Source organism: Melospiza georgiana, chromosome 5 (genome assembly GCF_028018845.1).
Source record: "Melospiza georgiana isolate bMelGeo1 chromosome 5, bMelGeo1.pri, whole genome shotgun sequence".
NCBI lineage: Eukaryota > Metazoa > Chordata > Aves > Passeriformes > Passerellidae > Melospiza > Melospiza georgiana.
Window position 1 is genome coordinate 69399241 of NC_080434.1, and position 25275 is coordinate 69424515.

At 49.4% G+C, this 25275-nt stretch overlaps 2 protein-coding genes across 5 annotated transcripts in view; one reads left to right on the forward strand and one right to left on the reverse strand.

Moving 5' to 3' along the window:
• Nucleotides 1-503: 503 nt before the first annotated feature.
• PANK2 (pantothenate kinase 2) lies at nucleotides 504-17051 on the forward strand. 2 transcript variants are annotated; one of them, XM_058024712.1, is made up of 7 exons: nucleotides 504-720; nucleotides 10395-10747; nucleotides 11792-12045; nucleotides 12903-13079; nucleotides 13301-13424; nucleotides 14948-15073; nucleotides 16015-17051. In XM_058024712.1, exons 1-7 carry the CDS (start codon nucleotides 504-506, stop codon nucleotides 16063-16065), a joined length of 1302 nt encoding a protein of 433 aa, XP_057880695.1. In that variant the 3' UTR covers nucleotides 16066-17051. The 2 variants fall into 2 exon arrangements, with proteins under 2 accessions (XP_057880695.1, XP_057880696.1); XM_058024713.1 differs by lacking the exon at nucleotides 504-720 and having other exon boundaries at nucleotides 10514-10604.
• Nucleotides 17052-17306: 255 nt separating this feature from the next.
• Nucleotides 17307-25275, reverse strand: part of RNF24 (ring finger protein 24) — a 33300-nt gene continuing 25331 nt past the window's right edge. For all 3 annotated transcript variants that reach the window (XM_058024716.1, XM_058024715.1, XM_058024714.1), the window contains 2 exons: nucleotides 23162-23241; nucleotides 17307-21400 (listed from right to left, as the gene is read on the reverse strand). In XM_058024716.1, coding sequence (XP_057880699.1) covers nucleotides 21262-21400; nucleotides 23162-23241 — 219 coding nt within the window. In that variant the 3' untranslated portion in view covers nucleotides 17307-21261. The remainder of the gene's footprint in view (nucleotides 21401-23161; nucleotides 23242-25275) is intronic.

Here is a 25275-nt window from a genome sequence, read left to right on the forward strand (position 1 = left end):
CAAATCATATTCAAATAAGCCCCTTCGCGCGGCCCAGCCCAACCGAACCTACTGCGGTTCTTCCCTTCGGCCCCCCGCGTTGCCATAGTTACCCAGCTGTCAATCACCGCGCCTTCTCCCGCCCTTCCCGGACAACTCTCTCGATCATTGGGCGGTTGCCTTGTCAATCTCGGCTCAGAGGAAGCCCATAGGCCGGCGCTGCCGCATATCGGCCCGCCTCACTCCGGCGCACGCTTTTGATTGGGCAGCCGCGCTTGTCACTCTAGGCGGCCGACAGCAGGAGGTGGGCCCAGCTCCCCGCTGCCGCGCAATCCCGGTCTCCCATTGGCGCATCCTCCTGTCGCTCTGCGCCGCGGGGGGCGCGGATTGGCGGCCGCCTCACGGGGTGTCCCGCCCCGCGGGGCCGTGCGGCGCAGGCGCGCCGGGGGCGGTGGCTGCGGCGGTGGCGGCTGAGCGGGGCCGGAGCGGGGCCGGGCGGCCCATGGGGCCGGGCCGCGCTGCCGATGGAGCCGCCGCGCAGCTGTGGCGATGGCGCAGAGGACGAGAAGAAGCCGCGGCGGCGGGGCGGCGGCGGCGCTGCGGACGCCGGACCCTCCCAGCCGCGGCGGCGGAGCAGCAGCGGCGCGGCGGGCGCGGACAGCGCGGCGGCTCCGCAGCCCCGCGAACGCGGCGGCTCCGTGAGCCGGCAGCGGCGGGACTCGGTCCGCAAGAACCGCCCGCGTGAGTGCGGGGGAGCGGGAACGGCGGCGAGGCGGGGGGAGAGAGGCGGGGGGGGCTCAGAGGGTGGGCGGGGTTTATGGTAATGAGCCAGGTGGGCGGGGCCTCGGTGGGTGGGGCCGAAGGGGCGTGGTCAGGGGAGTTGGGGCCGGGGGCGACGCCGGGGAGCGGCGGGGAGGGAGGGATGGGGACAGCGAGGGGGGCTCCGACATGGGCACGGCACGGGCGGCGTGGGGACAGCACGGCGGGGTGAGGATCTGTACAGGGGGACAGCACACTGGGGTGATGGCACGGGCACGGAACACCATGGGGACACAGGGTGGCTTGTCCAGCATGGCCGGGCTGGGGACAGCGAGGAGGGACACGGTGGGGTGAGGATTGTCCATCCTCATCAGCTTGGGAATGGCACTATGGGGTGGTGGCATGGGCACTGCACGGCTGGTTTGGGGACAGCACGGTGGGACAGGGACACGAGCTCAGGTTGGGCTGAAGGGTGGGACAAGCTGAACTCCAAGAGCTCTGGCAGGTTTGGGGGGAGGTGACACCTGCCTGGTGGGGCAGGACATGGGATGGGGCTGTGGAAATGCTGAGGCTCCCAAATTGGGGACCTTGGATGGGAAGGCAGCTGGTGACAGAGGGTGAGGAAAAGGACACAGCAGGACAGATGGAGGGACCAGGGTTTGAGGTTGTGGGGCTGCACTGGTGACTGTGAAAGCAAAGCAAAGGGAATAGTTTAAATTTTGGGAAGGAAGAACCCCACAGGTTTGGCAGGAGCTGGACACAGATCAAACCAGGATTTCTAAGGGGAAAAAAAATCCCTAGAACCACGTTTGGAAATGTCCTCCTGCAAACAGCAAAATGGATGGCAGCCTTCATTTTGGGAGCAGCAGGAGCTGCTGTGCAGGTGCCGTGGCTGTCCCTGACTTCAGCCATATTTGAGGAATAACCAGGAGATTTTTCCTTGGCTTCTGCTGGAAGGAAATTGCCATACCCTGAAATTGAAACAGCCTGGGTGTAATTCCTTGGTACCTGCACAGCTCTTAAAGAGCTGTGAGCAGGGAATCTGGGCTGAAAACAGGGCTCAGGATTCTGCTGCACCTCAGCTGGGACTGGCAGTGCTGAGACATTGTTGTTACCACATTTTTTAAGTTTTAAGAGTATTCCTGCTCTTTTTTTTTTTTTTTTGATAGTGTGAAAAATAAAAATAGAGGACCGTGAGGCTGTTAATTAGAGATTTGTTAAAAGGCTGCAGGGACATGAAGGAGATCTCTGGTATGAAAATGAGGGAGGACTGAGCTCTGTGTTAGGTGATAATTCTCTGCCTTGCTCAGGGCAGTTTCTGTGTCTGCTGTGGACAATGTGGATTAAAGTTGGATGCTGAGAGTGGCATGGGATGCTTTAAGGAAAACAGAAAAAAGGGTTTTGGATCGAGTCTGGAAGGTCAGCATGGTGGGATTTGGGATTACAGTGTAGTCTGGCTTTCCTAAATTATTCCTGTGGTAAGTGGAAGAGAAATGTGCTGGAGCAGGTGAGTCTCTCATTGTCCCCCTCATCTCAGGGACAGTGCCTGATGTCACAATCATTCCTGTTTTGGAATTAAAATGCTCCATCCCACCTTAAGGAAAACTCCAGCCAAAATAAAAGGAAATAATTTAATGGGTGTGGGATGAAAAATGTCCTACTTGAGCTGCCACTTGTCTGCTGCTGGCATGTGCCAGAGGAGCTGGGTGACCTTGAGCCTTGCCTTGCCTGGCTGTGCTGGCAGATGAGCCCCAGTTCCCCAGCACTGAAAGGATTTTGGCAGATCCTCCTTCCTCCTCAGCCCTCTGTGGTGTGCAGTGTCACTGCAGAGAGCAGGGAACAGGATGGGATTTGGGATGGATCTGAAATAAACTCTGCACCCACCGTGCCAGCTGTGTGCCTTCGTGCACTGTGGGCTCTGAAATTCCCTGGAAATCGAAATTCCCTGTTTGAAATCCACGTGGAAGTGGTGCTTGGGGACATGGATTGGGGCTGTGTTAACAGTGGGAATTGAACTTGGAGGTCTTTTCCAGCCTGAATGATTGTGTGAAATGTTTCCTGCTGCACTTGAAGGGCTTTTTGGGGATTTTTTGTGTTCTCTGGCAGAAGTCAGGGGCACTGCTGCTCTCAGAAGGGACTGAGAAATGTCCCAAAAACACCAAGTGGAGATTTGTTGAAGCTGTGCAGTGTTAGATTGGGATGAGGAGTCTCACAGGGTTATTAGTGCAGGGAAACATCTCATGCACAAAAATTTATCAGTTCCAGGAACAACCCAGGAAAATTCCTTTCTGGTACTGAATTATCAGTGCCACTGTTGAAATCCATAATTAAAAATTGGAGTGGGAAAACTGCAGATGAATAATGAGGATATTCCCACCATGGTTCTTAGGGAGCTGTGGGCAGGGTGAGGTGCCAGCAGAAACCTGATGATGGTCACAATGAGCAGGGGAATGTTTTTTTAATGAATCTTTTTTATAAGAGAAAGAGATCAGCATTTCAGTTTATCAGCTTTCCCCCTTCTCCCCTCCCTGCTCATCCTGAAATCTTGGGGTATTCAACAAAGGTGAATTTGGATTATTTCCCTGGTGGGCCAAATGTGCTTCTCCCTTCTGTAGCTTGTTTGTTTGTTCCTTGAGAAAATATTATTTCCTTCAACTGATCCTTTATTTTGGGAAGTTTTAGTATCTTCTGTCAGGATCATGCAAAGATCTAATGGACATATCACTTGAAATTTTCAATTTACAAAGTATCCAAGAAAAGGTAAAAATAAAATGCTGTTTTGTCACCTCTTTAGTGGTACAAAATTAAAGCTTTGATGTTTAAATATCCTTTTCTGTTTTGGAATGCTGTATGAAATATGAATTCCTATCAGAGCCTGTTCTTAGGGATGGGAGGAGATGTGGACTTAGTGTCACTTTATATTAAATATTAATGAATTGTATTTTTTTTCTCAGCTGTAAAATTTCCAGCATGGTGTAACACTATTAAAATATAATATTGAGTATTTCACATTAAACCTAGAGGTGCTGTCACACACTGAACTAAATCATCAGAATAATCTTTTTAGCTCCTGATTTAATTGGCTCAGAAGTTAAGGAACACTCTGAAATACAACTGGAGCTGCTTGTTTTGTGATGAAAATCCACCATGGAGATCTTTAATTATATCTCCTCTTTCATCTTGACACTTCTGCAGCTTCCAGAATAAATCTGTTGAGAGCTTTTTTATTTACACAGTGACCAATTTTATGAAGTAATTTCCATATCAGATCAAGGCAATTTCTTTTGATTGCCCTGAAGATCTTGCAGTGCAGAAGGGATTTGAAGGGAGGGTGGCAGCTCTTGCTGTGGGCACACAGAATATCCTGGAGCTTTTCTGGGATTATTTAGCCAGAGCTGTGAGCCCTTAACTTTGTTGGCAGACCAGTCTTTTGTTTGTTGCTGCATATCCATGGATCTGGCCCTGAGAAGAAGGTTTGTTTTTAAGACAAAGAATTGTTTATATGAAAATATCTGCAGAGAGCTGCTTTTAAAATTGCTCAAGGAAAGCAAAACTTTGTCAGGCCAATGGTTTGGGTTGGGAGGGACCTTCAAGACCATCTGATTCCATCCCCTGCCAAGGGCAGGGACAGCTTCAATTAATACAAATTATTCCAGCCTGGCCTTGGACACTTGAGGAGTGAGGCAGCCACAGCTTCTCTGCCCACTGAGATGGAGCTTCATGGCTCTCACCCTCTAAAAAACAACAATTTCTGCAAGGAGACAGACTGCAGGTTTGGAGCTGAGAGCAGAGGATTTCCTGCCCCTTTTGGAAATGCCCAAACCCCCAAGGAACACCTGAACCCTTCCCAGGAGGTGACCCCAGAGGTCCATGCAGGGCTTCCCTTGGCACCTTTGGGATTTTCCATCCTTCCCATTGTTAAAGGAGACCTGCAGGGCTCTCCCCTCACCCAGAGCTCCAGGGAGCAGCAGGGAGGAGGTGATGAGAGGCAGAGTTTGCATCTCTGCTGGTGTCTGGTTCTTCCAGCAGAACCTTCTGAGTGAGCAAATTCACCCTCAGGGATGCCCAGAGGGCTCCTGGATGCCAACAATTCTCCTGCTGCTCCTGGAGATCTGCAGCAGCTCTCTTGGAAAAATTGCTTCAGAGGCTTAAAAGGGAGAAATCTCTGGATGGGGAAAAATAAATCAGTGTTTTAGAGAAATCTTGGTGGCAGATGGTGATGGCATTGATCCAGGAGAGCTTCCTCCTCCCTCCCTTGGATTTTTCTAGTTCTCAGACATGGAAGAGCTGTTGCTGCCCTGCATGTTCCTGTGAGTCTCAGGAAAAAATCCCCAGTTCTTCATGTCCTTGGAATAATTTCCTTGTCTTGTTTATGTGCCATTCTCCTTTCCTACAAAAAAAGGTTCATAGGGAGGTTTTGTCCCTGTAATGGATTGAGTTCTCCAACAGGTGTTACTGCACAGGGAATCCTTCACAACCTGGGAAAGAATTACTTAATTTTGAGCTCACATGCTTCTTCCTTGGATTCTTAACCTGTGGCTGGGATGTATCTAATGAGGGCTCCATAATTAACAATCATTGGGGTAAGATAATTACCTTAATAGTGTGTCTTTCTGAATTTATCCCTGGTGGCTTGGGGAAGGTACAGCTGAGCTGCTGGCAGATGGAGCTCACCAGCTGCTCAGTGTGGAGCTTTTCCAGCTGGTGCCACAGCTCTGCTCAGGGGTTGTGTCCCACCTCAGGGGCTTGGATTTGCTTTTTAGAGCCAGTGCTGAGTGGAGGTGGTGACCCCTGAGCCCAGCCTGGCTGCAGTTCCTCCCAGCTCTGCTGGCATCATTCCTGTTTTCCTGCTTCTGGTGACACAGAGAGTGGAGAACTGGTGTGCTTTAACTCCCTGCTTCATGTTCTGCCCAAATAAATTAAATTTTACCAAAATTAAAGCCCCCAAGATGCCCATTTTTACCCCTGTGTAGCCTAGCAGAAGGAGTGTGAGAGAAGATTGTTCTCTAAATGCAATGGGGATGCTTAAAAGAAAATAGGGGACTTCAAAATGCAGAAATCAAATGGCATGTTCTGAGAGGAACAAATACATTCCAGAAATCACAGAATCATGGAATGGTTTGGATGGGATGGGACCAAATAAAAACTAAATTTATGTGTTATAAAAAACCAGATATCTTGATGGTACTGGCTTTGGGATGAAATTTCCAAGGAGCTGCTCTGTTTTTTGTGACTGCCTGAACTGATGGGCCCAGTTGGTGTTTGCCCTGAAATCTGGGAGGTTTCAGGCACTGAGTGTAGGAGTTTGTGAGCTTCACCAGCAACTTCCAAACAAAGATGTTGTTTTACTGAAGCTGTGCATGTGCTGCCAGCTGAGAGCTGGGGATGGGAGCCTGTTAGCCTGGGATGGAGCAGCCCCTGTGGCATTTTCAGCCATGTGGCTTCAGAGCACGATGGTTTGGGTGTTTGTTGTTCCTGCTGCACATCTGAGGCTGTCTCTGAGTCCCCAGGCTCTGCTCTCTCCCCATTTTTACCCCTGTGTGGCCTGGCAGAGGGAGTGTGAGGGAGGATTGTTCTCTAAATGCAGTGGGGATGCTTTTAAAAAATTTCTGCATGTTCTGAGAGGAACAAATACATTCCAGAAATCACAAAATCATGGAATGGTTTGGGTGGGATGGGACCTTAAGGACCTTCTGCTTCCATTCCCCTGCCTTGGGCAGGGACACCTCCCACTGTCCCAGGGTGCTCCAAGCCCCATCCAGCCTGGCCTTGGGCACTGCCAGGGATCCAGGGGCAGCCACAGCTTCTCTGGGCACCCTGTGCCAGGGCCTGCCCACCCTTACAGGGAACAATTTCTTCCTAATATGTAAATATCTCCTTTTAGTTTCAAACCTTTCCCCTTTGTCTTACCAGTATCTGCCTGTGTAAAAGTCCTTGGATTGCTCCTGCTCCCTCCCTCTGTTGGGCTGCCAGTCAGATTCCTTTCCCTTTCATTCATGAAAAGTTATTTTTGTGTCTCATCTTGTTTGAAGTAAATGCCTCTGAAATGGAGAGTGATTGGGGTTTGGATGTGTCTCCAAAAATAGAGCTTGCATCTTCTTTCAAGATTTCCTTTGGTGATGGTTGGGGGTGGCCTCTGTGGAAATACATAAAAATAACTTGGTGGATTACAAATCCTGTGGGGAGCTGGAAAGCTTTGGGAGGGCCTGTACAGCCACCAGATAAATCTGCCTGGGAGAAAATGTGTCCTCCAGCTTGTCAGGCTGCTGCCTGTGCAAAGATGTTCCCTGAGGAGCCTGGCACGAGGGGTTCTTGCTCCAAAGGGAGAGAGGAACGAGAGCTTCTCCATGTTCCACCCTTATCTGTTTGCAGATAAGGAATTTACTAAAACCCAGGGTCTGTTTGCCAAAGGAGCTTTGGTAACATCTATACTGGAATGTGTCCAGGGAAGGGAACAGAGCTGGGGAAGGGTCTGGAGCACCAGGAAGGGCTGAGGGAGCTGGGAAGGGGCTCAGCCTGGAGCAAAGGGGGATCAGGGAGGCCCTTGTGGCTCTGAGGGGACAGCCGGGGGGTCGGGCTCTGCTCCCAGGGACAGGGACAGGAGGAGAGGGAACGGCCTCAGGCTGGGCCAGGGGAGGGTCAGGGTTGATATTGGGAAAATTTCCACCCCAAAAGAGTGGCCAAGCATTGGAACAGCTGCCCAGGGCACTGTTGGGGTCCTCATCCCTGGAGGGATTTTTGGATGTGGCACTTGGGGACATGGTCAGTGGTGGCCTTGGCAGTGCTGGGTTAATAGTTGGGATTGTGGAGATTTTTTCCAACATTTATGGTTCCATTATTCAGTTTATTTTCTAAAAGTTCATTTTTTCCTCCTGCAAGCTACCATAAGGATTGAATCCTGCTCCTCTAAGCCCTTCCCTGTGGCTCCATTTTCCCTTTGCTCTGGATCCTGTGCATCTCCAGCCTCTCCTTGTGCTCATTAATTGTGATACTAATCTGTTCCAGTTCCCAGCTCTAATCACAGATTCCATCAGATCAGTGGTTTCTCTTGATCTTTTCCAAGAAGCTCATTATCTAACACAGCTGTAAATGTTGCTGGACCTGACACTGATGCATATTTTGTACCATGGGGGAATTTGACTAATAAAATAATCCAATTAGACATTTGTTTTTGTCTCCCTGCAGCATCTTCCATTACTTGTCTACCTCAGCTCAGTGTTGTAATTAGGGAAGGTTTGTACATCCTTTGATGTAAAAGCTCTGCTGTTATCCATGGCTCTGGCTCTGGTTCAGAACTTGGGAAAAGGAATAGCTGAGGATTAAACCTGCAGCAGGGTCTGGCAGGGCTGTGGGGAGGGCTGTCAGTGTTTGAGTGTTGTACAGCAAATTCTCAAACATGGGGGATCTCTGAACAGGAGCTGTTGGAGGAATCTGTTATCAAAACCAGCATTCCTGAGAATGGAGAGACCACATGGGTCCTTAGAGAACTGCATTAATTAATTCAGTGAAAACTCTTTGCATGGAATCACAGGATGGTTTGGTGTTGTATTTGTGGGGTTCCCAGATGAAGGAAGGAATGATGAATCTGACTCCATGTTCTCAGAAGGCTAATTTATTATTTTAAGATACTATATTATATTAAACAATACTAAACTAAACTATACTAAATAATACAGAAAGGACACTTACAGAATGCTAGAAAAATAATAATGAAAACTCCTGATTCTTTCCAGAGTCCTGACACAGCTTGGCCCTGATTGGCCAATGAGTCAAAACAATCCACATGAAACCAATGGAACAATCTTTGGGTAAACAATCTCCAAACACATTCCACATGAGCACAACACAGGAGAAGCAAATGAGATAAGAATTGTTTTCATTTTTCTCTGAGGCTTCTCAGGAGAAGAATCCTGGGCAAAGGGATTTTCCAGAGAATGTGACTGTGACAGTTTGGGTGGGAAGAGACCTTAAAAACCACAAGTTCCAACCTCCTCCCATGGGTAGGGGCACAGAAAGGTGCTGATGCTGTGGCTGTGCCACGTCCTGTCTCATTTACTGCAGGAGCATCAGGGGGTAGGACCGTCAGGATGGACGGAGAGCAGAGATCTCTGCAGCCAGGTCAGGAACTTGGGGTGTATTGCAAAGGGCCTGGGAGTGGGAGCAGGGCCCTGCTGGGAGCTGCCAGCCACAGCTCAGAGCAGGCCTGAGAGAAGAGAGACAGTGGGAGAGAGGGTGAGAGAGCGAGGTTCCTGTTACAATACAATAAATCTTATTCTGTGTTGAATATTCTAATTCTCACTGACCAGTCTAGTACAATATACAAATCTCATAGCATTTACATACAGCCTGTAAGAATCATTACATTACCACACTGTGTTACATTTTAAACCCTAAAAACTCCTCTTTGGGCCCCTTCTGCCAAGCTGTAGGGTCTGCTCTGCCCCTTGCACCTGTCTGCAAGCAGAGGTTGTTCCATCAAAAGGGGAACCTTCAGCAGCCACACCATTGTTTTCCAGTTGTTCAGTAACTGAGGGATCTCAAAGCTTGCTTTCATTTCAATCTCACTTATAGTTTCTATATTTCAAAATCTTTTGCCAGGCAATCATATTTATAAGGCTTTATGAATATGATTGGTATAAAGGCATATATAAGGCATATAAATTAACCTTAAAAATCCCTTTGCCAAGATTTTTCTCCTGAGAAGCTGAGAGGCCTCAGGAACAAAATGTAAACATTGATTATCTGCTGCTGTGGAATGCAACAGGTGCATCCTTGATTGGGCTCATGTGGTTGTTTCTAATTAATGGCCAATCACAGTCAGCTGTATTGGACTGTCTGGTCAGTCACAAGATTTTATCATTCCATTCCTTCTTTTTCCTTTCAAGCCTTCTGATGAAATCTAAAACTATCATATGTAGTTTTGATATACTAAAACTATACTATTCTTTTAGTGTAGTTTTAGTATATACTTTTTGTTGTCTTTTAATATATGTCATAAAATAATAAATCGGCCTTCTGAAACACGGAGTCAAGATTCTCATCTCTTCCCTCATCCTGGGACCCCTGTGAACACTATCACAGCTTTCCTGTTTCATCTGCTGATGAAATCCTTTCTTCTATTCTTTTAGTATAGTTTTAATATATCATTTTCTTTTAATATAATATATATCATAAAATAATAACAAGTCAGTCTTCTGAAATATGGAGTCAAGGTTCTTGTCTCTTCAAGAGAAGGGGTCCTGTGAACACTATCACAGCTTCCCTGTTTCATCTGCTGATGAAATCCTTTCTTTTATTCTTTTAGTATAGTTTTAATATATCATTTTCTTTTAATATATATCATAAAATAATAAGTCAGTCTTCTGAAATATGGAGTCAAGATTCTTGTCTCTTCAAGAGAAGGGGTCCTGGGACCCCTGTGACCGCCACCACAGCTTTCCTGTTTCATCTGCTGAGTAAATCCTTTCTTCTATTCTTTTAGTATAGTTTTAATATATCACTTTCTTTTAATATAATATATATCATAAAATAATAGGTCAGCCTTCTGAAACACGGAGTCAAGATTCTCATCTCTTCTCTTGTCCTGGGTGTGAGCGCCACCACAGCTTTCCCGTTTCACCTTCCCCAACCATTTACTCTTTGTCTTCTCTCTGCAGTCTTTCCCTGGTTTGGCTTGGACATCGGAGGCACCTTGGTCAAGCTGGTTTATTTTGAACCCAAGGACATCACGGCCGAAGAGGAAGAGGAAGAAGTGGAAAACCTGAAAAGCATCCGCAAATACCTGACGTCCAACGTAGCCTATGGCTCCACAGGCATCCGGGATGTGCACCTGGAGCTCAGGGAGCTCACGCTGTGTGGACGTAAAGGCAATCTGCACTTTATACGCTTTCCTACCCATGACATGCCTGCTTTTATCCAAATGGGAAGCGAAAAGCACTTCTCGAGCCTCCACACCACCCTGTGTGCCACGGGAGGTGGAGCGTACAAATTTGAGCAGGACTTTCTCACAGTAGGCATTTTTGGCTTCTATACCCTTAAGGATCTGCTAGTGAGGTTGCTTTGAAAGCTTCAAACTAGAAACTTTGCTCTGCACGCTCTGAAATTTCTCTAAATCTGTGTTTGGATGCTGTCCCTAACTCCAAGTTGGCATCTCCAAAACCTGCCCTGAATGTATCTCTAAAATTGTTCACTAATGATCTTTCTTACAAATCTTCCTCTCTGTTTTTAATCTCTTCTTGTGCTAACCTCACTCTTTTTGGTGGTTTATTTTTTAACTCATTGCTGTCTTTCTCCTGCTTTATTTTCTTCCTTTGCTCACCTGGTTTCATTTCTAACACCTGTGTGAATGAGCTGGTTGAGGTTCAGGCGTATTTGGTGGTAAATGTCAGGAAGTTCATGGTTGGGGTTGGACATCATCATGTGGCTTCACCTTGTTCATGGTGAAAAATATGTGATAAATCTTTGTTTAGTCAGGGCTTGGAAAAATGCAAATGAAGAGGCTTTTGGAGAATCATTAAGGGTGAAAAGCCCTCTAAGATCATCCAGTCCAGCACTGCCAAGGCCACCAGTGACCCATGTCCCCAAGTGCCACATCCACATGGCTTTTAAATCCCTCCAGGGATGGGGATTCTACCACTATCCTGGGCATCACAATCATTTCTTTTAAGTTTTTCCTTATATCCAATTTTGTGTGGCCAAGGCAGTGAAATCCTTGCTTTTTTTTGATGTTCTTTTGGATGGATTTTGTGGGATATTTTGGTCAAACAATGCAATCCTGGCTTTTCACACTGGTGCCTCAGCATCAGGGCCTAAATCAGAGCTGTGGGAGTTGCTGGAATTCTCTCAGTGTCCATCTATGAATCCAGATTGTTTTCCCCTGTTCCTCACCTGAGGGTTGCTGTATTTAAGAGTCCCTGTGCTCTCCCTCAGCCTCCACAAGGAGCATGGACATAGCTGGACTGAGCTGGCAGTGAATGCATTTTTCCAGCCCTGAGCATAAATCCTTCAAATCCCTGGCTAATCTTCAATATTTCTCTTTTTTCCTTCCCACCAGATGGGTGACCTTGAGCTGTGCAAGCTCGATGAGCTGGACTGCCTTGTCAAAGGAGTGCTGTACATTGACTCTGTGGGCTTCAATGGACACTCTGAGTGTTACTATTTTGAGAACCCCACGGATGCTGAGAGGTGCCAGAAGCTTCCATTCAACCTGGAGAATCCCTATCCTCTCCTCCTGGTGAACATTGGCTCAGGGGTCAGCATTTTGGCTGTCTACTCCAAAGACAACTACAAACGGGTAACAGGCACCAGGTGAGTGCTGGGGGGGAAAAGGGACTTGGATTTTAGGGTGTGGAGGACAATTCTGCTTTGTAAATGGCATTTTCAGGGACAAGCTGCAGTAAAGGTGGTGAGGGAAATGACCAAGCTGCAGTGACTCCCTGCCAAAAAAGATCCCTCCTGGAAAAGAAGATGTGGATTTCATGGTTTTTCTTTGTGCAGCCAGTCTCCATCAAAGCTGGTTTTGCAGTTGCTCTGCTGCAGGAATTTAAGGGCTTTATTAATTTCTTTTATGAGATCACATAGTTTGGGATTGTTAACAACTCTTAGCTTTGATCCAAGAAGTTGAGATTTCCATCCTGACTTCCAGAAGTTGCCAGATTTTGGTGGAAGGGATAATGGCATAGCAGTAATTCCCATCTTAAAGATTTTGTGGATTTTGTGTCCTGGCAAAGCCATAGAGTTCTGTGGCTTTAAGCTTTCCTGATTCCCTGAAATGCAGTAGTAATAATGATAATAATGATAATAATTTAAAATTCCCTCAGTACAGTTCTTACTAGACATCATTAGCAGCATCTCTGTGCTGTAAAGTGAGCAAGACAAGAGATTTTCCCCCAGCTTTTGGATATCTGCTCTGCTAAGATGAACATCTCTGGATGCTGGGAAGGAAGTGGGCAGTGTAACATAAAAAATCAAGGTGCAGAAGGCTGTGAGGGATTCCTTACAGCCTGTGGGTCATGTGAGAGGAACAGACTTTAAGGAAAATGCTGCTTTTCCAAAACCAAGATGGTTTTCCCTAAAAAAAGAGCTTAGAAATGGGGTGGCCTGGTTGAACTGGGATGCAGAACTGAACATTCTGAGCTTTCATTTTCATTTTGCTTTGCTTGCAGCCTTGGAGGGGGAACCTTCTTTGGCCTGTGCTGCCTTCTGACAGGCTGCTCCACGTTTGAGGAGGCCCTGGAGATGGCATCCCACGGGGACAGCACCAAGGTGGACAAACTGGTGAGGGACATCTACGGAGGAGACTACGAGCGCTTCGGGCTGCCAGGCTGGGCTGTGGCATCCAGGTAATGCCTGCCTGCCTCTCAGCTTGGTTTTGTTTCCCCTGGAAATCCTGCAAGGATGAAAAACTGGGTTTAGGTGCCCTTGGAGAGCAACCATTCCTGAGAGATCTAAGTTTTGAAGTTAGAAATCAGTCCTTCAAGATAATTCACTTTGGTTAAATGAGCAGTTCTGATTTTCTCCTGGAATTCTGATGGGATCTTTAACCCCAAAACTGTCTTTACAGCTTTGGAAACATGATGAGCAAGGAGAAGAGGGAATCTGTCAGCAAGGAGGACCTGGCCAGGGCCACTTTAATCACCATCACCAACAACATTGGCTCCATAGCACGGATGTGTGCCCTTAACGAGGTATTTTGGGAATCTCCTCCCTTGCTCCCTGCCTGGAACACCCCCTGTGTGCTGCTGCCTGCTTGGGGAATGTTCCCACTCTGGGAAGCTGTGGGAGAGGAGGAAAGGAGGGACAGGGGGTGGAGAGGCTGCATATCTCCTCCTGTGCTCTGGATTTCTTGGCCAAGCCTCACCACTGCCACGGCCTTTGCTGCATCTTTGTGCTTTCAGCTTCTTTACAGTGCTGCCTTGTTGCATTCATGTCAAGCAGCATTGTACAGGGCTATGAAAGAGCAGAGAGCTGCTCTGCACTCCATCCTGAGCCTGCTTCCATGGATGGCCTGATGGAATCCAGCATCCTCCTGACTCCTCTGGCTCTGCAGCCAAAATGAGGCAAGACATGTCCTGAACAGCCTTGCTCATAATAAATCTGCTGATTCCTTGCTCTGGAGCTCAGCTGAATGAAAAGCTGAATGAAAAGAGGATCCTGAATAGTTCAGGGGAAGTGTTAATCAATGTGGGGAGGAAAATCCACAGAAGGATGTGAGTGCAGGTGCAGGTAAAACACTTGGTCTGATTCCTCAGAAAGAGGAGGAATAATAATCCTGAATTATTTTTGTGTTGGAGAACAAGAAAGCTTCAGAGCTTGGATCAAAAGTGTTTTGAGATGGAAAAGTAAGGCTGGAGGTCTGGTTTAAATCCACAATAATCACTACTTGGTTGGTCTTTTTTTTTTTCTTTAAAAATTGTGTTGGTTATGGGCTCCTAATCAGTGTTCCCTCCCAGTTTAACAGTGGAGTCACTCAGGTATTTCATGATGTATCAGAGGCCAGAGCTGCCATGAGGGGAGGCAGGTGGCACTTGATGATCAGTGTTCCCAGGCAGTACAAGGGTTTTGTAGGAAAATCAGCTCTTCTATCCAAATTCCTGAGGTAGACAGGCTGTAGTTTGGCCTGGGAATTTCTGGGAGTCTGAGGAGGAGGGTGGCTTAAAATGGCCTGGTCCTTCTTTGTGATGGAATTGTTTGTGGTGTTCTGCACATTGTGCCAGACACTTTGAGCAGGAAGTTAATTCATAGGATTTCAGAGCCATTCTGGTTGGTGAGGTCCTTTAGGATTATCCAGTCCAACCATTCCCCCAGCACTGCCGCAGCCACCACTGACCGTGTCCCCAAGTGCCACATCCACGTGGCTTTTAAACCCCTCCAGGGATGGGGACTCACCCTGGGCAACTCTGCCAGGGCTGGACAATCCTTTCAAAGAAGAAATTTTCCCAGTATCCAATCTAAAGCTCCCCTGGCCCAGCCTGAGGCCGTTCCCTCTCCTCCTGTCCCTGTTCCCTGGGAGCAGAGCCCGAACCCCCTGGCTGTCCCCTCAGAGCCACAAGGTCCCCCCTGATCCCCCTTTGCTCCAGGCTGAGCCCCTTCCCAGCTCCCTCAGCCCTTCCTGGGGCTCCAGACCCTTCCCCACGTGGGGTTTTTATCATTGCAAGCAGAAAACAGAATTTAGCCTTAATGATCCTTTGTTTTCCCTTCACACTTGCAGAACATCAACCGTGTGGTGTTCGTGGGCAACTTCCTTCGGATCAACACCATCTCCATGAGGCTCCTGGCCTATGCCCTGGACTACTGGTCAAAGGGACAGTTAAAAGCACTTTTCTTGGAACATGAGGTAAAATTCCTTTTTAAAATTTGTCTCATGGCAAAATACAAATCCTTGGAGCGCTCTGGAAAGAGCCATGTGGAGCTGTTGGGTGCACACAGTGCAGGAGGAGCTCAGGGCTTTGCTGCTACAGCCACAGCTTCCTTTCTTCCTTTTCCTCTTCCTCTTCCTTCCTTTTCCTTTTCCTTTTCCTTTTCCTTTTCCTTTTCCTTTTCCTTTTCCTTTTCCTTTTCCTTTTCCTTTTCCTTTTCCTTTTCCTTTTCCTTTTCCTTTTCCTTTTCCTTTTCCTTTTCCTTTTCTTCTCCTTCTCCTTCTCCTTCTCCTTCTCCTTCTCCTTCTCCTTCTCCTTCTCCTTCTCCTTCTCCTTCTCCTTCTCCTTCTCCTTCTCCTTTCTTCCTTCTCCTTTTCCTTTCTTCCTTTTCCTTTTATTTTCTTTTCTTCCCTTTCCTTTCTTCCTCCCTGTAGTTGTATCTTTCTCCTCTCATTTATATGTTGTTAAAATTAAACTGTGTGTAATAGCCAGGAGAAGGGAAGGCTCCAGGGAGACTTTCCAGTGCCTAAAGGAGCTCCAATAGAGCTGGAGAGGGACTTGGACAAGGGCTTGGAGTGACAGGACACAGGGAATGGCTTCCCACTGCCAGAGGGCAGGGATGGATGGGATATTGGGCAGGAATTGTTCCCTGGGAGGGTGGGGAGGCCCTGGAATGGATTTCCCAGAGCAGCTGTGGCTGCCCCTGGATCCCTGGAAGTGTCCAAGGCCAGGTTGGATATTGGGGCTTAGAGCACCCTGGGACAGTGGGAGGTGTCCCTGTCCATGGCAGGGGGTGGCACTGGATGTCTTTAGGGTCCTTTCCAGCCCCAGCCACTCCCTGGTTCTGTGGGCATTGCTGTTCCTGTGTCAGGGAACACATTCCATGGATTTTCACTGCATGTCCCCATCTGCTCCTCAGGGTTACTTCGGTGCAGTTGGAGCTCTCCTGGGACTCCTGGACTCAGCCTGACTCTGTGCAGAATCTGTGGTGGATCTGTGGGTTCAGGGCACTCCCTGGGCCACTGAGCCCCTGGTTTGGGGTCACTGAGCCCCTGGTTTGTGTCACAGCCCCCACTGAGACTACTCCACCGTGGGGACAGCCTGGGGATGGTGTCTGGAAGAGTTCAGATCCATCTGGGATTACAGCACAGGTTTGTTCCAAGGGATGTGATTGGAATCCACTGGCTGGACCTGGAGGTGGATGGGAAGGTCTGGGGGGGCATTTCAGTCCCATGGAATTGCCCCTTTTAGGGGAATTTTTTAGTTTTACTCCATGTTTAATGACAGTGACAAAGCAGAGCAGGGGCACTCTGCTCCTTCTGCTGGGATCCCTTGGAGTGCCAAGTGCCCAGGTCAGTTCTGTGCTCACAGTCAGAGATTCCCCAGGTGCTGGGAAATGCTCTGGGAGAGGGGAGGAGCATCAGCCCAGCCCTGGTGTGTGTACCTAACTCCATGTGGCCCCTGGATCCACGCTGGGACACATCTGTGCTGTCACCAGGCTTTGTCTGTCCCTGTTCCCCCTGTCCTTGTCCCTGTCCCAGGGATGGAAGGTGCAGCACAGCACGGGTCTGTGCCTCAGGGTGGGCCCCACTGCACCCTTCCTGCACCTCCTCAGCACCCTCTGGGATGCTGTCAGGGCTGTCAGTCAGCCTCCAGCCTTGAGATGTAAATTTGAGGGTGAAATAGGGATATTTGTTGTTTGTCTGGTGTTTTCTCTCTGTTACCAAAGAGACACTTCTTTCAGTCACACTTGGATCTTTGTAATATTCCATGTTACATTTTCCATGGCTGCACTCCTGTCATTTTGGGGGAATTCTCCCCTTTCCGTGCATGCTGTACTCCCTCTTTTCCCTGTGCATGCTGCCACACAGCCTGGGAGCAGGATAATGCAGAGTGGAGCCCTGGGGATGGGGCCTTGGAATGGATCCTGCACGCTCAATAAACGCTCTCTAAAAGCAGTGAGGTATCTGCACCTTCCCTGGGGATGGGAGCTCATGGAGACACAGCTTTGGAAGTGCTCTGGATTCCCAGCAGGCAGCTCTGTGGAGCACAGGGAAAGCTCCTTCAGATCAGGTCATGGGTTTATCCCAGGATATCAGAATGACCATCACCCTGACCCCAACACACCCTTCCAGCCCTGCTTTCTTCCCAGAGAAACCAATTTCCAATTTTTTGGATTTTTTTTCAATGGGAATTTTTTTCCAATTCCAATTTTTCTCTGATTCCCTTGTGAGCCTGGCTGGAAGTGCTGGACAGCCCCAAGCCCTTCCCTGCCTTTTGAATCCTGCCCTGCTCTGTCATTGCTGTATCCTGAGATCTGAGCACTCCAGGGTGGGTTCCTTGTGTGGCACTGCAGATTCAGAGGGGGATTGCTTTGCTGGGGAGATCTGTGCTTGTCTCTAAACTCAGCTGACCTGAGCTAGGATTCTGGACACAGCCAGGGATTTGATCCCAGTAAAATCAGGGAAAACAGCAGAGGGCCCCTGTGGAAGGTGATCTGTGCTGGCTGGGGAGGAAAATGTTTGTTTTTCCTGCAGCCTTACACAAGTTCCACTTGTGTCCTGGTCTTTGTTCCAGGATCATACAGCTCAGGGAATGGTCTGGGTGGGAAGGGACCTCCAACCATCTCATTCCATGGGCAGGGACATCTCCCACTGTCCCAGGGTGCTCCAAGCCCTGTCCAGCCTGGCCTTGGGCACTGCCAGGGATGCAGGGGCAGCCCCAGCTGCTCTGGGCACCCTGTGTGGGATCAGCTGAATTCAAGTTCTCATTTATCCTTCACTCCTTGTGAAATCACACAAAGGTTCCCAAACTCTCCATTAAGAACATCTCCATTTCTGAGTGCTGACTGAAGTGTTTCTAGACTCAGCTCCTGCTGCACCACCTGAAATTTAACACAAATGTACCTGGCTGGGCTTTCACCCACCCTCACAGCCAAAACTCATGGAAAAGGCACAGAAACTTTGGCTTTTTGGAATGTCTGTGTGCTGGGAGCTGTGTGGCTCCTTGATGTAACAGGTCAGTGATAGGCTGGGCTGGGAGGGTGTGGGGATCCTTGAGCTCCACAGGAAAAGCCTGGCTTTTATTAGGAAGCCACCTTGCCATGGTTGTGCTGTGGAGAGCTGGGAAATCTCTGCAGGGCTGGGAATTCCAGCAGCAATCCCAGAGCCTGATCCCTGGGCTCAGCATCCTGCAGGTTTTCCTCTCCTCACTCTGTACTGAGCCTGTGTAACTCCTTTTTCTCTGGATTTTGGAGTAGCTCCAGCACGGTCTGATCCCAGCACCAAAGTTCCTGGCTTATTGTCTATTCCTTTTTTTGTAAACTGCTTGGTTGTTTTTTTTTTCTTTGTTATAAAATATTATTTTTTATATGCTTCAAACCCTTTGTTTGCTTTATGTCTCGTTCTTGGAGCTCCAGCACAGTGGGATGGATGTTGGTGGGAATGAGCAGGAATGTTCTGGGGAAATTGGGGTTGATCCCACTTGGTTTTTAGGTCACTGAAAATAATTGTTGGTAATCTTTGATTGTTTCTCCCTCCCTGCATGTTTCAGGTTCTGGGAAGCAGTTGTATTTCAAAATATTTTAAAGAAAGGGGGGGAAATTTAAAGCATATTAATTATTCTGGGGAAATTGCAGCAGTTTTGGCATTGATGAGAAACTTCTTTATGGATCATTGATAGGAATGGGATTGGTGAGGAGGGTGCAGCATCAATCCAGAGCAGGAGCTGTGGGGTGGAAACACCAAAAATAACTGTTCTGTGCAGCTCTGTGGGAGATCCAGACTTTGTCCCAGCAGGGGGAAGGCACCCAGCGAGTTCATCATCCCAGAAATGGCAGCACAATCCCTGGGGAGCCTTCTGGAGAAGGTGAGCAGGACATTGAGGGACAGCTTCCCACTGCCAGAGGGCAGGGAGAGATGGGATAGTGGGGAGGAATTCTGCCCTGTGAGGGTGGGGAGGCCCTGGAATGGATTTCCCAGAGAAGCTGGGGCTGCCCCCGGGTCCCTGGAAGTGTCCAAGGCCAGGCTGGAGCAGCCTGGGATAGTGGAAGGTTCTTGATCACGTCGGGGTGAAATGGGATGGGATTTAAGGTTCCTGCTCATCCCAAGGATTCCAGGTGGAGCCGGCACTAGAGGGCAGCAGCCCCGCAGGCAGGGACGGGAACAGGGACAGCGGGACAGGACACGCCGGGCTCCCGCTTTCCCCTTCACACCGGGGCCCTGCAGGGACCCCAGCCCGGGGTGACCCCAGCTCGGCCACCCCATGGCACAACCCAGGGGGACTTTGGCACCCGCCTGGCCGAGCCTTGAGGAGGAGCAGGAGTGGGACAAAGTGAGCAGGGAACGGGGCAGGAGCTGCACCCCCGGGGATCCCACAGCGCTGAGCTGGAGCTGAACCCTGCCCTGCCCTAAGGGAGGTCGGCGTTAGGGATCTGGGGTGGGATTTGGGCTGGGAAGAGGAATATCCTCTCCCTAAGCAAGGAAACTCTCCTGGATCCTGCACAATCCCTCTTAGCTGGGGCTTTTGGGGTGCTCTGCATCCCCATGGGGTGCTGTCCCCATAGTCTCTGCTCTGGGACATCCCAACCCCAACCCCAACCCCAAACCTGCCCATCTGTGTCCTTCCCCTGCTGGGGACATCCCCATGGTGACAGCGAACAAGGGAAGGGGGACAGACCCCCTGCAAACACACCCCCGCTTCCAAAACCTGCTTTTATTTACAATTCAAGTCAAATCACATGCAAACTCTTGGTTGTTTTTGTTTTTTGTTTGTTTTTTTTTTTTTCTTTCCTGGTTTTTCCTTAAGAAGAGTGTGATTAGCAAAAAAGACGCATTATTAGAATTTTCAAATAGCAATTAAATATACAAAAATAGAGCTTACAAAAAAACCAAACAAACAAGAGGAAAAAAAAAACCAAAAAAAAAACCAAAACCAGCGAATGTTTTAAAAAATATTCTGCTGCAGAATTTGTAGTGTACAAACACGTCTATGAGGCTCCACGCTCCATAAACAGTCCCGGGTTTTTTTCGGGAGGGGGGACGGCACCAGGAGCCCCCCCAGCCCTGCCCCGGGAATACTGACACCCCCTCCCCACCCCGGGAATGCGACAGCTGAGGACAGCAGGGGACACCAAAACCCGGAGAGGCCAGGGGGTGGCCCAGCTCCCCCAGGCGCTGATGGGCTTCGGGTGTTTTGGCAAGGGGAACCCCAAGAGCCCGGCTGGAAGGGCCGGGATGATCCCACAGGATCGGCCGCGATTGCCGCTGCCCGGCCGGGATGATCCCACAGGATCGGCCGCGATTGCCGCTGCCCGGCCGGGATGATCCCAAAGGATCGGCCGGGATGATCCCACAGGATCGGCCGGGATTGCCGCTGCCCGGCCGGGATGATCCCACAGGATCGGCCGGGATTGCCGCTGCCCGGCCGGGATGATCCCACAGGATCGGCCGGGATCGCCGCTGCCCGGCCGGGATGATCCCACAGGATCGGCCGGGATCGCCGCTGCCCGGCCGGGATGATCCCACAGGATCGGCCGGGATGATCCCACAGGATCGGCCGGGATTGCCGCTGCCCGGCCGGGATGATCCCACAGGATCGGCCGGGATCGCCGCTGCCCCCCGCGCCGTGGCTCTCGCTGGCGCCCCGTTCCAGGAGCTCCAGGCCCCTGAGGTAGCCGAGGAGGAGGGCCAGCCACCCTCAGGAGGGTGAGGGGAATCCGAACCCGGGAGACCCCGCACGGCCACCACCAGGGGTGACAGCGGGTGCCGAGGGGACACCCGACTCCACCGAAAGGGTGAGAGCCCTTTCCTGCCGGGAGCCGCAAAGGCGAAGGAACCGAAGGCGAGGAGGAGGGAGCAGAACCGGCCGCGACGCTCGGGGCCCGCCCCGCTCGGGGCAGCAGTGCCGGAGCTCGGGGCCGTGGAGCTCCCGGAGCTCGCCGGGTGCCCCCTTCGCTTCCCGGCGGCCGCGGGGCTGCAGGAGGGAGGTGCTGGAAGAAAGAGGTCGTGCCGAGGACGCCGAGTCCCCTCCCGGCCCTGGCGGAGGATCCGAGCCCAGGCTTCATCCCGGCGGGATTCGCGGCCGCTCCGCTGCGGCCCAAGTGCTTTGGTTGTGTCCGAGCGCCGCGGGCGGGCGCGGCCGGGCCCGGCCCGGGACGGACGATGCTCTATACGATGTTCTGCGAGCCGGGCAGCGGCCCCTGCGGCGGGCCCGGGTCCGGCTTGCCGTGCAGCTGCGCCAGCTGCAGCACCGGCATGTTACACAGGGGACACACCTTCCGCACCTCCAGCCACTTGATGAGGCACCTGCGGACACCGGACACCGGGCGTCAGTGGGGACACGCGTGACATCGGCGGGGACATGCCTGACATCAGTGGGGACACATCTGATGTCAGTGGGGACACACCTGACATTGATGGGGACTCAGCTGATATCGATGGGGACACACCTGCTACAGGTGGGGACACAGCTGACATCAGTAAGGACATGCCTGACATCACTAGGGACACACCTGATGTCAGTGGGGACATGCCTGGCATTGATGGGGACATGCCTGGCATTGATGGGGACATGCCTGACATTGATGGGGACACACGTGACATCAGTAAGGACATGCCTGACATCACTGGGGACACACCAGTCATTGATGGAGACACACCTGACATCAGTGGGGACATGCCTGGCATTGACAGGGACATACCTGACATTGATGGGGACACATGTGACATCACTGGGGACACACCTGACATCACTGGGGACACACCTGATGTCAGTGGGAACACAGCTGATACAGGTGGGGACACACGTGACATCACTGGGGACACACCTGACATCACTGCGGACACACCTGACATCAGTGGGGACATGCCTGGCATTGACGGGGACATGCCTGACATTGATGGGGACACATGTGACATCACTGGGGACACACCTGACATTGATGTGGAGCTGCTAAAATCCCCCCAAGCCCCTTGACCTGCCCTGGAGCTTTGCTGCTGCCCAGTTTCTAATTCACCATTTGGATGCCTTTATGTTTTATTGGGATTTTTTGAGGGGGTTCTCTGTGTTTATATATAGGGATTTTGTATAGATATGTTTTGTGTATTATTTATGTATCTAATATATTTTTATAGATTATATTTATAGTTATAGGTAAATGTTATATAATAGGGATATAAAATGCATACACCTACCAAAAAAACCCAAAATATATACATAAAAGGTGTCTGTGAAATTATAGACACAGAATCTGTAAATAATATACCAATAATACACAATCATATATATAATGTGTATGGATAAATAAAAATAAAAATTATGTAAATAACTCTGATGTAATCATACCATTATGGATGTTATGTATTACATATAATTATATATTATGTTATATATTATAATATATATTATAGTTTTAGATAGTATATCCAGTATATATAGCACAGTATATAAATATGCATTTAATATATACATTATATATAACATATATTACATAATATTATATATTATGTAATTATAATTATATATAATATATAAAATATGTCTTATAATACATATTATATATTAATATAGTTTTAGATAGTATATCCAGCATATGTAGTATAGTGTATATATAAATGTATAAATATGTAAAATACATAAATATAAATATATAATGTTTTAAATCTATATAATGTATATATAAACATACAGAGAATATAAAAATATCTGTAATATGTAGTAGGATATGCTGTAGTTTTAACATATGGAATATTATATAGTACAGTTATTATTATTGTTATTGTTGTTGTTGTTATTGTTATTATTGGTTTGCTTTCTATAAACCACACCTATATAAAATATATATATTTACATTTTTCATGGAATTAGAGACTGGCTTGGAAAGGATCCATGAGGATCACCAAGGCCAAGTGCTGACTCAGCACGGGGCATCCTACAAATCCCAGCCCAGCTCCCCAAACTGTCACTCAGTTCTGCAGCTGCCCCAGGTGATCCAAAGGGGGTTTTCCTGCCTCTTTTCCCTTTTCCTGCCCCTTTTCCCTTTTGCTGCCCCTCCTGCCCACACTTACTTCCTGTGGAAGGCATGTTTGCAGGGACAGATGCCCAGCTCGTCCTTGGGCTTGAACTCCTCCAGGCACACGGCACAGATCTGCAGGGCAGGATGCACAGGGAGTGTCAGTGCTCAGGGAAGCAACATTTGCAAATAAAAACGACCAGATAGCTAAAATCAGGGAATTATGGACTGGGTTGGGTTGGAAAAGACCTTAAAAACCATCCAGTGTCACCCCATGCCATGGGTAGGGACGCCTCCCACTATCCCAGGGTGCTCCAAGCCCTGTCCAATCTGGCCTTGGACACTTCCAGGGAACCACAGCTTCTCTGGGCACCCTGTGCCAGGGCTTTATCACCCTCAAAGGAATGAAATTTCCCCTAAAGGCTTCCCAAATTTTTCTGCCCAAACTCCAGGACCTCCCTTTCCTGCTGGAAGGGACCACAGAGCCTCCAGGGAACAGCCCCAGAGCTGGGATGGGTTTGAGGTTTTAGGATGCAGGGGATGGATCCACAAGGGAACAACCCCAAAGCTGGGATGGGTTTGAGGCTTTAGGATGCAGGGGATGGATCCACAAGGGAACAACCCCAAAGCTGGGAAGTGTTGAAGGTTTTAGGGTGCAGGGGATGGATCCACAAGGGAACAGCCCCAAAGCTGGGATGGGTTTGAGGTTTTAGGGTGCAGGGGGATGGATGTTTGAGGTTTTGGGGTGCAGGGGATGGATCCACACTGCTGCCTGCTCCCTGGGACTGGCTGCATCCACAGGGACACCTCTGGGAAGAGGAAAAGGCAATGGGATTGTTGCCATGCCTGTGCCAGGGCTGGGAAAGCTGCTGGCTGTTTCTTCAGCCAAACCTCCCTCACCCTCCCAGCCAATTCCTCCTGGCTCATTCTGGATATCCCAGGGGGGTTTTGGATATTCCTGGGTGGTTTTCCCGACCTCCCTGGCCTGGGATCTCTCAGTGCAGCTGTTGGGGTCACCCCTGAGGATCACACACCCTGAGCTCCCCCAGGGCCTGGCAGAGGCAGAAGGATGGGAAAAGGGGAAATCCAGAGGCAGAGGCAGGGAGGGAAGGGCTGGGTGGGAGCTTTCCCTGCACAGGGCTCTGGGCAACCGCCCCATCCTGTTGGAAAATTCCCACCCTCTTCTCTGCCTTCCAGAAACACTGCCTGCAAATGCCAAGGTACAAATCCCCAAAATGGGATTTTTTTTTTAAGCTAAACCCTTCCAGGCTTTTCCAAATCCCAGGGAAGAGCTTGAACAGCTCTGTCCTCTCCCCCACAGAGGCCTGGTCCTCCCAAAAGCTGGGAGAGCTGCAGACAGCTGGGAACAGAGCTGGAGGAGGAGGGCTGAGCTTATTGAGGCCATTCCCGGCTCTGGCACATTCCCAAACCCCTCCTCCAGCCCATTTCTCACCCCAGGAAGTGCTTTGAAGCCCGTGTGCCGACAAAAACCCACTGCAGGTCGGTTTAAAGGGAGTGGATCAGAAATAGGGGCCTGGAAGAGGGACTGCTCACAACCCCGGGGCCCTTGGGATTTACCCTGGGGGCTGTGGGGAGTGGGGGGTCAGGATAAAACGTGGGATGGGCTCTGCTCAGGGGATTAAAATAAAATAAAATAAAATAAAATAAAATAAAATAAAATAAAATAAAATAAAATAAAATAAAATAAAATAAAATAAAATAAAATAAAATAATGGTTTAGAAACAACTGGAGCTGGTGTTGAGCACATGAGCAGCCTCGTGCCCAGATGTGGGTGGGCATTTTTGTTATCTCCAGAGGAATAAATCAATCCAGGCCGTGCTTTGACTGGGATTTCAGCAGATTCCTGCTCAAATTCATCAGGAAAAATGGGCTGTGAATAGAAAGGCTCAGCCCCAAAGAGCCTGGAAGGCCATGGAGATAAAGGAAGGTGTTTGAGCCCTTGGGGGGCAGGGAGGGAGGAGGGATTTGCCTCTTGGAAGAGCTGAGTTTATCCTGATTGCAGCTTTCCCTGCCCAGGGCTGAGCTGGGCATTGTCACACCCCAGAGGGACGTCCCTGCTCAGGGACACTGTTTATACACGGCCCAGACTGCCCTGGCCTCCCCTTATCCACAGCTTCTTATCACTGTGATAAGAAGAACACAATAAA

Bases quoted from the DNA above. Each gene is read 5' to 3' on its own strand.
- PANK2 (XM_058024712.1), top strand. From the start codon at position 504: ATGGAGCCGCCGCGCAGCTGTGGCGATGGCGCAGAGGACGAGAAGAAG. The intron at 13,080-13,300 runs GTAATGCCTGCC...CTGTCTTTACAG, and splicing joins GGCTGGGCTGTGGCATCCAG to CTTTGGAAACATGATGAGCA. The intron at 15,074-16,014 runs GTAAAATTCCTT...TCTGCTCCTCAG, and splicing joins CACTTTTCTTGGAACATGAG to GGTTACTTCGGTGCAGTTGG.